Source organism: Antennarius striatus, chromosome 10 (genome assembly GCF_040054535.1).
Source record: "Antennarius striatus isolate MH-2024 chromosome 10, ASM4005453v1, whole genome shotgun sequence".
Taxonomy (NCBI): Eukaryota; Metazoa; Chordata; class Actinopteri; order Lophiiformes; family Antennariidae; genus Antennarius; species Antennarius striatus.
In genome coordinates, this window is record NC_090785.1 from 1727094 (window position 1) to 1745000 (window position 17907).

At 44.4% G+C, this 17907-nt stretch overlaps 1 protein-coding gene across 2 annotated transcripts in view; it reads left to right on the plus strand.

Moving 5' to 3' along the window:
• The first annotated feature begins 9 nt into the window (after nucleotides 1–9).
• Nucleotides 10–17907, plus strand: part of LOC137602795 (complexin-2) — an 18301-nt gene continuing 403 nt past the window's right edge. Inside the window, exons 1-5 of one of the 2 annotated variants that reach the window (XM_068325833.1) lie at nucleotides 10–253; nucleotides 342–1059; nucleotides 9262–9423; nucleotides 12949–13124; nucleotides 13216–17907. The exon at nucleotides 13216–17907 is cut by the window's right edge and continues 403 nt beyond it. In XM_068325833.1, coding sequence (XP_068181934.1) covers nucleotides 9393–9423; nucleotides 12949–13124; nucleotides 13216–13413 — 405 coding nt within the window. In that variant the 5' untranslated portion in view covers nucleotides 10–253; nucleotides 342–1059; nucleotides 9262–9392 and the 3' untranslated portion in view covers nucleotides 13414–17907. Of the gene's footprint in view, nucleotides 254–341; nucleotides 1060–2078; nucleotides 2141–9261; nucleotides 9424–12948; nucleotides 13125–13215 lie in introns of those variants that run through there. The other variant, XM_068325834.1, reaches the window with a different exon arrangement.

The window sequence follows — 17907 nt, forward strand, 5'->3', positions numbered from 1 at the left end:
AATTGTGTGTAATTATTATATTATCATTGTTAGTTTCAGGCTGCAGGAGGTTCAGCGTCGCAGACCTGAGGTCAGGTTTCTGTTCCAGCTGGAAAACCAGTCAGAACTCAAAGCAGAGATCATTTCCAGCGCCGATATTGAACTCATTCCTTGAGCTTACAGGAACGCAAGTTGGATCAAACAACCATGTGGCGTCCGGTCAATTCTATTGATCGCAGACAAGCTTGATCGATATTCACAGGTGTGATTGCCTGTAAGCATCTCTTTACTGTTACTGTCATAAAGCTGTCATCTGATTGTTAGTTTGGTTTGCAAAACAAGTTCTGTTATTCTGTCCACAGAGGTATCTCAGGTTCCCCATCCTAAACCAGCAGATAGTCTGACCCCCATGTGACTCCTGGACCAGACAAACCTGCTCCTACAATCTGGATCACATGGGTGATTTCTGTCCAATCACTGTCTCACGTTATCCATTAAGCAAAAAAGTCACATAAGTAATTGAACCTTTAATAACCGTCCGGATCCAGATGTTGATCCGGGTCACTACTGGGATCTGATCTGTTCCTCATTTCTCAGAATCTCTTTGGAACTTTAGCAGAAATCCTCATATCCTGATTAATATACTCCGTAAATATCATGAAAAGTAATTTTTAAATATTTCTGCCAAGATGGAACAATTCCACACTCATCTTTAGGGAAATATATCTGGAGGAAATGTATCCGGTCACTGTGGTGCAGCTGTAGTGACAACCTAACACCAGGTGGTGGCGCTGTTTCTCTAAAATCAGAACAACCCTTCTGATAGTTTGTGTTGGTTAGAACTTTAACAGCTCTGGTTACAGTTTGTTTCTCAAGGACATGGACAGGTGGCCCTCCAGAGAGTGGGAATCGAACCAACAACCTGGAGGTGTAAGGTCACTGCAGCTCCAGACCCACAGCATGGAGCTGAGTCCAGCAGGAGGAGAGGAAGGAGCCGTGCCAAGAAAGGAGAGGATTATAGAGAGAGGAGAGGAGCAGCATCGTTCCTCCTAGAGATCAAACACAGATTGTTGTGTTTTGGTAAACTTGCTCAGATTTAAAGTGGAGTCAGTCTCACAGCAGCTTGTTTGATAGCATTGAGGCTACATGCTAACAGTGAAACACATCATGAATGTTGGGTTTGCTCTGCTCACCTGGTTGTCACCCTCAACACGAGTCTGAAGGTTGTTGGATCAAGAATGACGTCATGATGGTTGAACATCGGATTGGTTGGTTTGTCGGTGGTGAAGTTGAATATTCGGTTGGTTGAATGGAGGTGTGTGTTTACGCTATCATCTGACGTTGTTTACCATGATGAAGATGATGCTGCTAATGATGATGATGATGGTGGTGGTGGTGTTTACCATGATGAAGATGACGCTGCTAATGATGATGAGGGTGATGCTGGTGGTGTTTACCGTGATGAAGATGATGCTGGTGGTGTTTACCGTGATGAAGATGATGCTGGTGGTGTTTACCGTGATGAAGATGATGCTGGTGGCGTTTTTACGGCCTGGCGCTCAGCAGATGTCCTGTCTGTTTGCTCAGCGACGAGCGAAGCCGCTGACGACTCTTCTTAACAACGACTGCTTCACAATGGGACAGGTGATGACACCTGAGCACCACTCTTTATTTTTGCAGCCTTGCCTCTTCATACTGGTATTAAACACCAGTATTAATTCTACTGGTGGGGCTTTTTGTGGTAGGGCTCAGCTGCCACACCCCTCTGATGATGAATGGACTAATTAGATGAAAGCATTAGCATTTAAATTTAATGATTTTTTTTTTTTTTTTTTTTTTACAGTGTAATGGAGGAAACAGCTGCATATTATTTTACTGGTTTCACTGGTTTCACTCCAGCACCAGTCCAGTTTGGGTTTAAACATTGAAAGATGTTTCAGCTCTGAGGTGAGAGATAACAGAGGAAAGAAGGGATGGAGAAAGAGAAGGAGAGGGGGGGTGGAGAGGAGAGAAAGGGATGGAGAGGGGGAGGGGGGAGAGAGGAACAGAGAGGGAGGGAGGCAGAAGGAGAGAAGGGGGGAGCGTGAGTCGGACATCAGACGGAGCTTTGGTCGCTGCTCGGTTCGGTCGGATCTCGGATCGGATCCTCTGGTCGCTCCAGGTCAGTGAACATATCGGATGTGACAGGAGCGCATCGGATGTGACAGGAGCGCATCGGATGTGACAGGAGCGCATCGGGGCGTGTCCGCGGGAGGCTCGCGCGGCTCGTCGGTGCGGCGTGGCGTGGCGCGCGCGGGGCTCTACCGGATCGGTGTGTTTTTGTTGTTAAAGATGGAAGCTGATTGGAGGGTGGAGGCGCGAGCCGCCGCCGTCTGCAGGTGTCACCTGGTCGGATGCTGTAGCGCGCGGGAGGGAGACAAAAAAGAGAAGCGCCCCCCCCCCGTCCCGACCCACCCCCCCTTCATGATCCGCGTTGCGTCGGTGCCTCCAGGTGAAGGCGGACCCGTCACCGCCATGTCTCTGTAGGTGCGTCGGAGGGGGAGGTGGCTTCTGCAGGAACCGTAGAGGAGGTTGTGGTGGGCTGGGGGGGTTGTTGTTGTGTGTGTGTGTGTGTGTGTGTGTGGGGGGGGGTTCTGGTTCTCCGCAGTGCCAGCATCCATCACCAGCAGCACCTCTGCTGGTGATGGATGCTGGATCTGAATTATTTATAGCTGCCAGCGCATTGATTTGCTTTATGTGATGTTTATGGAGGGGTGGGGGGCAGTCCCGCCTAACCAGCGGTGGACCAGTTCACACTTTATTCACCACTGAAAGTGCATTCCATCTGTTTTTTGTGTGAGAAATCTAATTTCTGATGTTAATATTTTAGTACAGTAATGAGCGGTCGCTGGAGGAATCAATATTCATGAACAAACATGACTGAAATAAGATGTAATCAATACGTAGGAGGTTATGGAGTAGTAAATTCAACATGTGTGTGGTCTAATTGGTTGGATTTAAGGCCTGGACACGCCCCTCTGACTGGGCTACGCCCAACTGAGGTGACTTGTTTTTACCTTGATTTGACACAAATCAGGTTTTGTTGATGTAATAATTGATTAAAGGGAATTTGATTTTCTGCACAGATAAAAACACTGATGTGCGCCGGTTGTTTACCCCCGCCCATGATGACCCTTGTTTGCCCCGATGGCTTCAGATTAGTTATAGAGGACGATGCATCACGTTGGTTTCAGGGCGTTGTCTGTTTATGCGTCTGAGCCAATGGGGTTTTAAGACTCCGCCCTCAACACGCCCCTGATGCTGGACGTTTTTAAGTGTTTGTATTCTCAGTCTTTCATCCTATAGAAGCCGCCGGAGGCCGGAGGGAGTCCATAAAAGATGCTCTGTGCTTAGCCGGTGCACTGAAACATGAAGTCGACTCCCTGGAGTCGATCATGTGGAAGAAAACTGAGCCGTCCTAGTAACATCGGTCAACTCTGGAATGCAAGCTAATGTTAGCCCGAAAGGATAAAATGTTTACTGTTGCTAGGCAGCATCATTAGCTTCTCTGAAAGGTCAGGTCATTGGCTGGAGAGATCTAATATTGTTCACATTTTAGCTCCAGACGTCAACCACCAGGCTAGAGACTGAGTCACCCAGATAGAGATAACGGGGAACCAACATCAGGATTAGTCAGTGGTCCAGAGCAGATGGCTCCACCCAACATCTGTAGCAACCCAGGTCCCAGACAGAGCAGATAGTCTTGGCCCAACATTGGGAATGACTGAAGATCCAGGTCTTCACGGATCGGAGCCACTCGGGGAAAGCATTCAACTTCACACCCACTGCAGATGGCATGGACCTTTCAAACCATGTGAACAGTTACTAATGAATGCACATCGGTATTGATCTGGGCACTGATTGCTGGTCATTTTCGATCAATAGTCTTCAGCAGCTTTGCTTCAGAAAAAGGACTTTTTTGTAATGGAAAAGCAAGTCCCTAGAGTAAAGGAACCCTAACATACCCAGTCCTGGTTCTGTTGGGTTTCTCTTTCGTCCTCTTACACACCGATGCGACCGCCTGCCTGCCGATTCTTCTGACCGCCGCTGCTTCCCTCTAGAGCCGCTGCAGCGTTTCAGCTTCGAGCAGATGATTTGTGGTAAAAGCCAGAGGCTTAACCGACGCCTCTTTGGCTCATTATGACTTGACTTTTTTCCCACTGGATGACTCATGTTGACACATTCTACTCTTTATTGTCTTTTAATGACCACTTAGCCGTCTAATGGACTTTTTCCAGCGGGTCAGACCTGACCTCTTCACTCTTGTCTTCTGTTAAGTCACTGTTTTACGACTAAATCCTTGGCATCTCAACAAATCTTCACATTTGTGAGGCGCAGCAGTAGGTAATGAATACCAATCTGTTATTAGTCTACTAGTGTTGATTATATCTACGTTTAAAGTTGGAGTTGGAGAGCCGTTGTTATTATTATATTAGCATCATTAGCGGTGTATTAGTACTGCAGCATTAGCAGCACAGCTAGTCCTAGCAGCAGATTTATGACTTCATTCGTTTTGCTCTTGCTGTTTATTTCTGAACGTCAAACTCAGTCGTTCTCAGGAGTGCTTTAGCCTCCTCTCTCTCTGTAACGCCGCCCTCTCGCTGATGACACTGTTGCCACGGTAACGACCCTTTGGCACCTGTTGCTGAGGATGGCTACGTTTGCCAGTTAGCGGGTGTTCCGTTGGACTCGGGAGAGAAAAGGCAGCGTTGTGTGTTCCAAGAAAAGTTTCTGTTCAGGGTCAGAAGGTCATCTTCTCTGAAACACAATCCGTCAATTTATTCCACCAACGTTTTTTTTTTTCTTTTGTTTTTTTTTTCTTTTGTTATTTCTGAACTTTCTGAGTTGTTTATTAATTTTATTTCATTGTCATCGTGAGTTTGTCTTTTTATGTCAGATATTTCTCAAATATTTCTTGGCCATAACTCAACTGTTCAGTTTTTTCTCTCCAAACCTGATTGTTTAAGCTATGAATCAATAACCAATAGAGAAAAATTAATCATATTTGTTATGGACGTGGACGTAATTATGTCCAACAAAAAAATGTAAATTAAAAATGTTAAACCTTTGATCTTAATACAATCCCCAACTATCCTATCATGCTAATGTGTTATCATGCTAACATTTCTTAAATACAATGATAGCCAAGTTAGCATTTGTTGAAAGATTTATTATTATTATTATCATTATTATTATTATTATTATTGATGTTTTTGTCGCTGGTATTTCTTGTAAATTAATCATAAAACATGATGAAGAGAGTCTGATATTTGCAGTGTTCACATTTACATTCTGGTGCTGATCCAGATCTAATCCAGAACTGGATCAGATCTAATATCTAATATCTAATTTAGATTTGCTGGATTAAAACTGTTTGGGGTGACGTCTGTAGATGTTTGTTCGCTTCTTCCTTGTGGGGGTTTGCTCTCAGAATCGTGTTGAGCTTTTGTGATGATGTGCATGAAACATAAGTAGCTGCCTCTTCAGGCGCTCGCCTCTACCCATAATCCCACAGTAAGAAGCAATCACTGTGAGGACTGTAAAAAACGATGAAGCACACATCAGCAGGAACGACCTCGCTTTGGATCCGACGTCATTTTGGGCCAGAAGATCATCAGCAGTGGTTGGCTGGTGTGTGAAGTGATGAATGTGGAGGCTGGTTGTTTGGTTCTTCATCTGTCAGGAAGCTTCAGTCGGTCCTTCTTCATCGGTCCGGGTCAAGAGGGCCGTGGGAAGTGGCCAGGAGCATGCTGGGAGTGTGGGCAGTGATGCGGTGTGGGTGGGAGGTTTGTTACGCCTGCCTGCTGTGGAGCCAGAATATTTTTTGCTGCTCTGCCAAACCATCTTATTATATATCTGTTCGATGTTTATGATTCAAGGAAGATTAGAAAGGAAAACAGAAAGATTGACGACGTATTCATTCTAAACGCTGACGGACTCCTCGGTTTTCCTCTTAGCCTCACGGCCGCTTCACGGCGTCAAACCCGTGGATTAAAACTGAAATGACGCTGATTTAATCTCAGTGGGTGGTTTTTTTTTTTTTTGTTTTGTTATTGCAGTTTGTTTGACACCAACAAAATAATATTACAGAGCTCTAATAAAGCTCTTATTTCTCCTTCTGCTCAGGAACAAGCTCCAAACTGACCGGTTTTCCGTTAGGCTCTTCCCTCCAGCAGTCGCCTGCTTGGCTGAGTCTGAGCTGTCTGCGAGGGCGGTGGTCAGAGAGCAGATGTTTACCCCCGGGGGGGTTCACACGCCAGCCAGGAGAGGGCAGGTGCTTTATAGCAGCTGTTGGCAGATGACTTGTGGCCACAGCTCGAATTAGAAGCCGTGGGGCCATGGAATCGTCTAAACATCCTGGAGCGAATCAGCAATCTGTGAAGTGAAAACCAAGTGACATCCGGATATACACCCACCGGACGCTTTATTAGCTGCAGCTGGTTAGCAGCACGGTGGCGCAATATAGGTGGCGCTATTGCGCCATCTGTTGGGTACCAGAAGGTTCTAGGTTTGATTCCTTCATGTGTGGAGTTTGTATGTTCTGCAGCTCAGGTGAATTGGCTGCAGTAAAGTGTGAACGTGAGTGGTTGTTAGTTGGTGTGGCCCCACGATGAGCTGGCGTTTCATCCAGGGTGTACCCTGCCTTTCACCCATAGAGCCAGCAGGTTTAGATTTTACAGGTCTCACAGATGATAATCCAGACTGGTTGGACCTGTAATTCATTCAATCCAGATTTAAATTTATCTTCTGATGTTCCTGATCTGGAACCTGCAGAAACCCAACGTTGGTGATATCTAGTTTTTCTAGATTAACTACCAGGTTAAAGCGGGATACCAGTGCGATCCAGATTGGGGTCGGTTTTTGTGGTCCTGGAGTCACAAGATGAGTGTCAACCAATCATGATGGAGTAACTCCTTCCATCTTTAGCATCTTCCTTCCTCTTCCTGTCTATCACTTCCTTTACTCTCAGTATCTCCTTCTTTTTTCCCACCACTTCACCTTTTTCTCTCCACTCAATTGTCTTTGATCGTTTTCCTCCACTGGTCCTATTTGTCATTTCTGCCTACCTTCCCCCTTCTCCACCCGTCCTCTGTCCTAATTTGTGCTTCCTGTCCTCCTTCTCCCCCTTTCTTCTCTCTTGTCCTTCTGCCACCCAACTGCATGACAAATGGACAAGTGCCTCGTTGGTGATGAATGGCCTCCTTCCTCCCCTTCCATCCTCCATCGCCTGAGGGGAGGCGGGGGGAGGTACTCAGCCTATGAAAGTAGCTGGAGTCAATGAGGTAGAGTTGTGCAGCCTCATTGGCTCCATTTCCATACATTAGTGTTGTGATTTTCAGTGACAACAGATTCTTCTGCCTCTGGATTCACTATCTGAGGAGAAATCTTCCATTATATCATTTCAGATTTGAATGTTGAGTGAGAGACATTACAAATAGACATTAAAGTACCCCAACAAAGCCGTTGGGTACCAAGACCACACCCCTGGTACTGGTATCCAATCAACATTCTACTGCAGTGAAAGAACGGATAAAAACTGGGTGGATGGATGAGCAGATGGATGGATAATTAAATGTCACATGAATACCAGAGAGGTGAACGTGTCGTAGGATCTTTTGTCTCTTCTATTCTTCTGTCTTCAGGCTGAATGAGTTCATTCTGAAAATGTCAGCGGCTGTTTGGTTCCTTTTCGTCATCGCTGGCCTCATCTTTTGTTTGTTTGTCTTTGGTGCTTTTTCATTATTTTTTCCATCAAGTCGTGAATGGTTGGGTGTTTTGCCTCGTTGACACGAAGATGTTTTTCAGATGGAATATTCTGGCAGCTTGACGTTCGGTTATGAAGAACTGTTTGGTTTAGTTTCGTGAAACATTGAACTCAACACGAACATCATTTATTCTGTCTATGAGTCTATGAGGTCTTGACGGTATGTTGGTTCCTCCCCATTAAGGGTACCCTAGACTTTTTGCGGGGTTATTTAAATATTAACACTCTCAGCAGCAGCTGACTGAAACCCAGAATATTGTTCCCTGACAAGGGTGGGTTGGTTCTTCCATCTGTGTCTAACGACCCATCGTCTCTGAAATGAATTCACATACATTAAAAACCTCTCCCTGCATTTTCTCCAACACATTTCCTTCCCCTGCCAAAGCCGTGTCGAGCTGACACAGGTTTGTGGTCGCTTCCCCCATCCTCATATCCAGGCATGAAACTTGGAAGAAACTTCCAATTAACTGGATAGCATCAGCGCCTGTCCAGCCCTGATAACATTAATCCACATCATGCACTACAGTGCCCGGATTATGAAATTAAAGAACCAGAAGAAAGGGAGAGGAAATGGCCTGGGGATGGGCGCGGAGGAGGAGGACGCCTTTGATTGCTGTCATTAGAGATTTATGGTATATTTTTTGTGTGAATGGTGGTTATGTAAGGTTTTACAGTCCTCCGGTCTCCAGAATGAAATAGTCAAGTATGTTGGAGAGCTGCTTCAGCCTTCAGGCCAACGCCAACCGCCCACTGATTGGTTCTTACATCTCGAGGTGCTGCTCAGGCCTCTGCTGTCTAATCAGAAGGCAGGTGTAGAGACGCTACACACGATAACGCCGTCATGCCGTGTCCTACAAATTTGAGCAAAAGCAACAGAAACTAATGGGAGTGTAAATTTAAACGTTAGATCTCCACGTCCAGAATGTCCAAGAGACTCTCACCGTCCAAAGTGGTGCTTCATCGTAAACATGCAACTTTATTGGCTCATTGTGTTCAAGCCGGTCAAGGGCCCTCCACAGTGTGGGTCCTGCCCGGAGTTTCTTCCTCAACGAGGGAGTTTTTATCCGCCGCTGTCGCTTATGCTTGCTCTGGAGGGTCCTGTTGGGTTTCTCTGTTGGGTTCCTCAACAGCAACTGACTGAAAACCTAGAATATTGTTCCCTGACAAATGTCAGGAAACAGGAAATGTCTGCTGATGTAATTAAGCGCTATACAGATAAGGGTTGATTGATTGATTGATTGATTGTGTGTGCGACCTCAGAAGAGTTTAAATGTGTTTAAAAGAGTCTCTGGGACGAGAGGCGAAACATCTTCAAACCCTTGCTTTGGACTCAACCGTCAACGATCACGGAACCAACTGTTCATTGACAGAAACATCAAATCAAACAGACAGACTGACACGTTTTAGGCATTTGTTAAACGTGTTCCCTCACAAATAAATAGGAACAGCTTCTAACAAAGGTCTGTTTTCTCATTTAGGTCCAGACGAGAGTCTCTGACTACTGAAGGGACGCCCAAGACCAACCGAGACACCAGAGATCCGGACCTGAAGGCTGTATGGTCTGTCGTGTTTGGCTTGAGAAGAACCTTTACACCAATCAGCAGGAAACATGGATTTTGTGATGAAACAAGCTTTAGGTGGTAAGTGCTGTTCTACTTCCTGTTTGGGCGCCATGTTCTCCTGTCAGGAACCAGAAGCCACCAAACATGAAGATTATAATTTTCATCAAAAACGTGTGTCCATTTCCACCTCAGGTCATTCATATATAGGTAGATATAAAGGCTCGTGTGAATGTTCTTGTAAGTGAGGGGCCCCTAGGGGCCACAAGTGGTCGTCTTCTTCAAACACTCCTCTCTAGTCTCATCGGCTCTGTGACCACCAGTAGAATTAAATTAGATTTATTCCTTTTCAGGCAGGCTGCCCATCCTCAAGCCGCCCTCATTTCGCTTCCGTTTCTTCGTCTTTTGTTTGCTTTAATCCTGGAACTGAGGCACTGTGATGTTCACTGAACACAGATATGACTCAATATGTGTTTTATAATACAACACACTGCATGGAGAAATCATAAAACACACACACATGTGGCTGAGAAGATAAAAAAGTAAGCCAGCCACGTTTTTAGCGATGATTGAATGTTAAAAAATATTTAAATTCCTCTACGAGCTCCAGTGTTAGCTGTTAGCAAACATTATTAATATCCTAAGTGGCACAGAGCTGCACAGGCATCCATCTAGCCACCCGTCCGTCCATCTAAATGGACACACGTACTTAAACAGATGAGGTTTCAGAGGTTCTCGTCTCCTGGGACCAAGTGATGATGAAAGCTGTTGTAGCCAATGGGAGCGCTGTATTTAGGTGGGCGGGTCCTGACCCGACCAAAAGATCGTAACATGAAGTTGATGAAGGTTGTTGCGGGGACAAAATGGAATCTGTGACAAATCTTTTCAGTAATTTTTCAGTGAAATTGTCAAAACCTATTTTTACGATAAAAAAAAAAAAAAAGTGTTTGGTCCTGAACCAGATTCCAATCCATCTTGTAGGTTTTATTGTGTAATCTGTCTAATGGACAAACAGGAACCAGCTCTGGTGTCTTGATCTAATTTCCCTTCACACAGAGGCCGGGGCTCCTCATGTGATTAGATGTTGGCATTTCATTGGTCGAGGCTGAGGTATAGATTTCAGCCGCGGACTACAGAATCACTCCACCGCTTGTTTAATTGGAAATTGGATTCATTAGAGTTTCTGGGTTGTGTTAGATCAATGGTTCCAGGAGGAGGTGGATTCATGAAGCAGACTTTCACCTCCGGAGCAGAAACCCGTGTTAGAGCAGAAAGTCATTAAAGCTGAACCGTTTGTATTCTCTGAAGCTTCACCGGCGGGCAGAAATATCTCTTTATGTGGAGCACAGCTTGACGTGAAACTTCAGTAACCCTACTGATGGTGTTCCACATCTGTTCTATCATGTGCATGTCGTTTTAAGCTAATGCTAACATGTCAGCAGGCAGCTACAGCAACTTTATGGCATTCATGAACCAGCTGGAGATGATTCGGAGACAACTTGGTTTGAGTTTTTTTACCAACGATAGGAACTGATCTTGTCTGAACTTCCTTACTGGCATAAAGGAAGAGCTAAATGTTGTAAATTAAACACGATTTGCGACCAAGCAAATAAAAACTGGCCATGAGAGAATCTTTTCATAACTTGAGTCTACGGCTCGGAACAAAAACATTCATTACATCCTCCTGCCTTCGCCAGGATATCAAACCTGCCCTCATAAAAGTTGCTCGTGGAACAGATAAAAGCGAAGATAATCGTCTAAGATCACATAAACCGGTCCTGACCAGCAGGTCTTGCTCACCGTTTAATTTCCTGTGCAGACAGGATGATGACGAGCAGGCGAGGAAGATGCAATAAGAGGAGGCAACGATTCGGTTGATTGGTTGTGACACATCCAGCGAACTGGGAGACCGGCCAGTCTCTCAAACGTCTAACGGGAATGTCGATATTCCCACCAGTCCAGGCGCCCACGGGTTTAACTGGGTGTCATTTGTTGACAGGTTTCTGCAGGAGTTTGTCAGATTTCCTCAACTGGTTTTCTCCAAACCATCGTCATCCCTTCTGTCTTTCTATATTTTACCCGTCAGATACTTTATTTAATATGACACATCAACAAACCGCCAAACAAACCCAATGGGTCGCTTAACCTGCTTGGGGGAGATTACTAACCTGTGGTGTCGCACCAAATTTTTGGAGATTGACAGTAAAGTTGACAATTTCTGCCAAAAATACTGTAATTATTTCACAATAAAAGCCTTGTTAGCCAATTAGAATGCTTTTAATTTGAAAGCAAGACCTCTATTCCATCCATTCCAGTTCGTGATGATGTCACAGTGGCGCCATGCGGCATTGTTCTGATTGGCTGAGAATCTCATCTGCGTTGACGGGGTTAATGTCAGTAATTGAAAATAGGATCAGGAGCCGAGCGGAGCTGATTGGCTGAAAAACAACCCGATGACTGATAATGATTATTGATTGTCAAACGGTACCTCGTATGTGTTCACCCCCCCCAGGACAAACAATACGGTGCAGGTCTGATACACAGCAGATACCCTGACCTTTACCTGACTCCCCAGCTAGCGGCGCTAAAATGTTAGCTGCCCATCCTCCTCCAGCTGAGCGCTAATTTGCCATCTTCAGATGTGCTGCTGGGTAATTAGGAGCGTCGGACGAATGCGCAGAGAAACTGGAGCGTCCATCCCCAGGTCCACAGGTTTCTCCACTGCCGTCAGCTGTTAGCGTTTAGCTCCTGAAAGAGCAACAAAATCAGGCTGTTACTGCGCTGTAATTGGTTGATCATGGTGTAATGAGCAATGAATCAATAATTGATGTTTGATGACCTTTTATGGCTTCGAAATCAGCAGCAGATCCAGAAGCTCGTCTCAGTAAACACCTGAATGAGTGATGATGGTTAAACTTTAATCGATCAAACTAATTTATGACCTTTAACGTTTGACACAAGAGGCTGTGGCCTCGTTTAATTAGTGATAGAGCTGAACCCGCGACATCATCACGTAATGGTGTCGATACTTCTTCCATTTCACTGTCCTGAGTAGCATTAGCTTACCGTTTAACTAGCATTTTGTTCCCTTAGAACCTGCTATCTAGTCGCTGTGCCGTCCTTGTGTAATCTTTTTTTTTTGGCATAGTTTGCTTATATAATTTACAGTCTGTCGTCTTCTAGCTCGGGCGTGGCTCAAGCTGAAGTAGGTGTGGACTACCTCGGCATCAAGCACCATCATTATTCGGACTGTTGATTGGTGTCGTCCCGCGTCCGTCCACCAATCGTTGGGGTGTGGTTGTGGCCTTTTCTATTATTTCTTGATTGCAGGAATTGTTTTTTTTGTTTACTTTTTATTGTTAGTTAACTGGACGGCACAGTAGCCAGCTGTTATCTGCAAGGTGGATACGTGTCTGTACATGAGATGATTGCAATCTTTCCTACCAGAAAATGTAAGGGTGGATGGATGGATGTGGTTTTATGTTCCATTCCCTTTCCCACCGTGAGCTAACAGTGACAGAACACGAGCTACTGCCCTCTACTGGTTGGTATTAATGACCCTTCACTGACGTGAGCACCTAACGCCTGCGTCGCTTCTCTGTCCAGGCGCCACCAAAGACATGGGGAAGATGCTGGGTGGGGAGGAGGAGAAGGACCCGGACGCAGCCAAGAAGGAGGAGGAGCGGCAGGAGGCGCTGAGGCAGCAGGAGGAGGAGAGGAAGGCCAAACACGCCCGCATGGAGGCTGAGAGGGAAAAAGTACGGCAGACCATCAGGGACAAGGTAGGACAGTCTCTCCTGATACAACTAGAGATGGACGGACTTCCTCTAAAGTTTGGAGGATGTCTTGACCTTCACTTCCTCTTCCATTTAGTACGGATTGAAGAAGAAAGAGGAGAAGGAAGCGGAGGAGAAAGCCGCCATGGAGCAGGCCTGCGAGGGGTCGTTGACACGCCCGAAGAAGGCCATCCCGCGGGGCTGCGGAGACGACGACGAAGATGACGAGGAGAGTATCCTCGACACTGTTCTCAAGTTCCTGCCTGGACCTCTACAGGACATGTTCAAGAAATAAAGAAACCCAGAACCGTGCTGTCGGCGTCCGGTCTGGCGTTGGTGGGGCTGCGGCCAGAGAGAAAAGGTTTGGTTGGTGTGAACAGGAAGGGTTTGAGTCTAGATTTAGGGGATCTTGGAGGGCGGGGGTTCTTGGCAAACTGTTAGAGGCTACGCACTTCCTTTCTAGAAAACTGGGTTCTTTTCTACTCCTCGACGATTACGTCATTATTCCCCGTTTAATTTGCTGTACAACTTTTCGACTGCCACTCAGCACATTTCTTAGTACGTCTGTCCTGTTGTTATTTTTACACAGCTCAAGGTCAGACCCTTTTGAATTTTTTGACCATCATCTGTCACCAGGCAAATGGTGACCAATGGAAACCAGTATTCCCTTAAAGGAATGCAGTTGTGCTGCATCTGTGGTTCTTCACACTGCCACCATTTCAGTAGGTGGAGCATGTTGTGTTTATTTCAGTGGGTGTTTTCTACTTTTATGAACCTGGTGTAGGTCTTTATATCAAATAACAGCATTTTGTTTTTTAGGACATGTGCCTTCATATCATCTCCTCCAGCAGAGGAATTTAAACTGAGGGTTGCATTTTCATGCAGATGTACAGAAATGGAAGCACATGTTCGACAACAATATAACACGGAACACTTTGAGTATGGAAAATGAAGTTGGCATATTTGTGGTTTTCACAAACCGCAGTTTGATCTAAAAGTAAATCAGTTTGGCATCTTCTTCCAGTCAACGTCTACACTGGGATTGCTGGTTTTTCGGAGTTTAGAGATTAAAATCAATCCCACTTCTAAACATACCGTACGTATGTAGGTATTTAATACTGTGACTTAAAGTTTATTTCAAGGTATTTTTCCTCTTTTACCTCTCATACCTCCCGTTTGACCGACATACTTCTGAACATCCAAGTTTTGATGATCTAATTATTCAAAAACTTTTTTAAACAAAGCCAACTTTTAGATTAAAGAGTCAAATTTAAACTCTGGATTGCAGTGCGATTCCTGAGCTCTTCCTAGAGCTCTAGGTATGACCAGTGCCACAAACCAGACGTGTTTAAGTCTGAATTATGAAAATCCCAATTTCAAAAACACAATTACAAAGGTGTGGTCTTCATTGACAATCAAATTATCCACCACTTGGAAACATTAGAGACGCTGGGACCGTACACCTCATCTGGCACGCTATTCATGACTGTTAAAAGCAGCTTCTACATTCAAAGTTGACTTGTTCGTCATGTGATTCCAGACAGTTTCTCTTTTGTTTAAAACGATTGATTGACGCATTTAACTTAGTGACATTCCAGCCGAGCAGAAGATTTTCCTAATCTTTAATCAAGACCAAAGAAATACCGGTGAGAGGTGACTATTTCTTTCAAAGCAAACTCGTGCATGCCGAACCTGATGTTTAAGGTGCGTTTGAGGCCCGCAGGAGAAACCCAGCGGCCTGTTCAGTGTTTGCATGCATCCCAAAGAACGCAACGAAACTGACACTCTCCCTCGTGTTTTCCAAAAGTATTCCACGGCTAAATAAAAGAAGTCATTTAACCGTTGACTGAGAAATCTGGTTGGTTTGTGAGTTGTAGCGTCTCACTGCCTCTCATAGGGCTGTTCATTTTGGCTTCCACACCTCTTAATTCAGCCAAATTTTAGGATTTGTCGCGTAGCTTTAAGTCGTATTCTAGATGGAAACTTCAAATTTTGTGAAATTCTTCACATCTGGACATTTTTTTGTAAAACAGGCTTGTTGGTTATTCCTAAATAATCTGGTATCTTTTCAGTCGGTTAGTTATGCAACTCATCTATTAATGATTCCACGAGTATAGAAATCATTTAAGACAGATTTTTTTTGTTCATTAGGTTGCTCAGATAGGATTTTTCACTCAACGAAGCCATATTGTTTAGATTGCAATAATTAAAATGACAAAGAGGAGAACATTTCAACTTTAAGTGTCTCACGTTTGTATTCTGTAAAGTTAGAGGAACTCAACTGTCGTATTTGTCAACCATTCTTTTATCTTTAAAAATGTACACGAAAGAAAACACCAAGAAAATTTATGTAGAAAAAGAGAAGCCATTGTACAAGTTGTTTCCATGTGCTGCACATGTACTCTAATGTGTGTTTCTATGTGTTTCTACGTCTGTGATATGATTCATATCTGATTACATGTAATTGTGTCCTTGTGTGCAGCCAGAAGCTTTGTTGAATGTCCAGCTGCAATGTGTCCAAAAAAAAGAAAAAAGAAAAAAAGAAAATACTTAAAACATTCCTTTAAATGTTGAGCATGAAAATATTTTGGTAGAGAAGAGAAATGTTTTTCAAAAAAAAAAAATCCACATTTTCCTGTTTGAATTGAGTCTCCAGGCAACAGAGAATGGACTTTGTGATGGGCTGTGAACCCTTCATGTAGTCGCAACTAATATTAAGACACGGGAAATGCCACAAAATGAAGCTAACACATCTTTACATCCCTTTCAACTGAATTACCGGGTTAGTCAGATCTCTCCCTGACATTTATTCCTGGTGCTATAATAAAAAAAAGATAAAATGTTCCATTTTACAGTCAGTATCAGTCATTAATTTGATTTATTGATATCATGACCACCTATCTTGACTGCATTCATCGAAATAAGAGAAAAGAGGCTTTAGCTATTGGTTCGCTTCATGTTTTAGTTCCTGTAGACTCCCGTTGGTAGAGGTTATTAGGCACCAAGTGAGGTGTGACTTCAACCTGAACGCAAGAGAAGAGATGAAAATGGGTGATGTGCAATAGAAAGCAATTTAGCTCATATCTAAAAGATTTGGTTTTATACCTTGTGTTATTTAAAAACTCCATTGTGATCATGCAGACTATCTCTATCAGAGTCCACAGTCTACCTGGAAGGTGTGAGCGTCACTTATAGCCAGCGATGGGGGTTATCCCAGGCTTGTTTCCGCCGGTTGGAGGAAGGCTACACAAATCTGGGATTGAATTCACAGTTGCTTGGTGGAAGCTACAGCCATACATCATCTGTATGTGAACCCGTCTCCTAGCGAGACTCGTCACGAGGCATCAGTGTGTGAACCACCTTCTCAAAGGGCTATTATCATATCATCGTGGTGTGAGGTTAGCGGTAGCTCATCCTTTGTCCTGATGTGAACAGTTGTTTGGTGGCACGCCCAATGGAGAAATTGTGTTTGCGAAGCAGTTGCAGCTTCGAATAAATCCTTGGTGGCATTAGTTAAATTAAATTAGAGGATGTTGTCCTCTTAGAGAGAGTCAGACACAGTAGTCTTATTTTACATGGAGTGTAGGAGCTACAGTGGTAGAAATGGACGAATGCTAAAGACCTCAAAGATGTTAAGCAGCTGCATCAACTCCTGGATTCTCCAAGGCTACCATTGGGAGACTCAATCTAAACAGGATTATCACAACATCCAATGTTGTCAAGAGTCCAGAGAACTGAGAACTGCCTTGTACAACCTTAACCCGAACCCAAACCCAACCCAAACCTTTACCTGAACCCTAACTCAAACTCAACACAAATCTGAACCTGAACCCTTACCTAATCCTAACCCAACATGGACCTGAACCTGAACCCTTACCTGAATCCTGACCCGAACCCAAACCTTTACCTGAACCCAACCCTAACCCGACACAAATCTGAACTTGAACCCTTACCTAATCCTAACCCAATGCAACCCTAAACCTGAACTTTTACCTGACCCTTACCTGAACCCTAACCCGAACCCAAACCTTTACCCAAACCTTTACCTAAACCCTAACCTGAATCCTTGCCTAACCCTAACCCAACATGGACCTGAACCTGAACACTTACCCAACCCTTACCTGAACCCTGGCCCGAACCAAAACCTTTACCCAAACTCTAACCTTACTCTTAACCCAACCCGGACCCTAACCCAACCTTTACCCAAACCTGAACCGTAACCCAACCCGAACCTGATCCCTTACTCAACCCTTACCTGAACCCAACCCGAACCTTTACTCGAACCTGAACCCTTACCCAACTCAAACCCGAACCTGAATACTTACCCCACCCTAATCTGAACCTCAACCACCAAAAAAAAAAACGTTCTCCATTTTCATGATTCTTGTAACTGCCATGCTGATTCCTGCCATGAGACCCAAACGTGGATCGATGGGTATACACAATCTGAGGCATACTATTTATTCCCAGTCTGCCTGCCTTGTTAGGGGGGTTTGTTGAGCGACAGCCATCAGCCCCTAGACCAATATTCCCTAAAAATCCAAACTGTACAACTGCCAATCTTCAGTTTTCCCCTCAAACCATACCGCCCACGACTTCCCAGCAAACAAACTTCTACAAACTACAAATTTCTTTAAATTGTGCATTGTATGCCCAACTTAACTGAGTCAGTGAGATTTTGAAGAGCCCTCTTTAATTTGAACTCAGTTCCATTCCAATCTTAATTGCACTACGTGAAAATGTTAATATTTCTGGCATCTATGTTGTCTACTCTCACTACGTTTTTGAA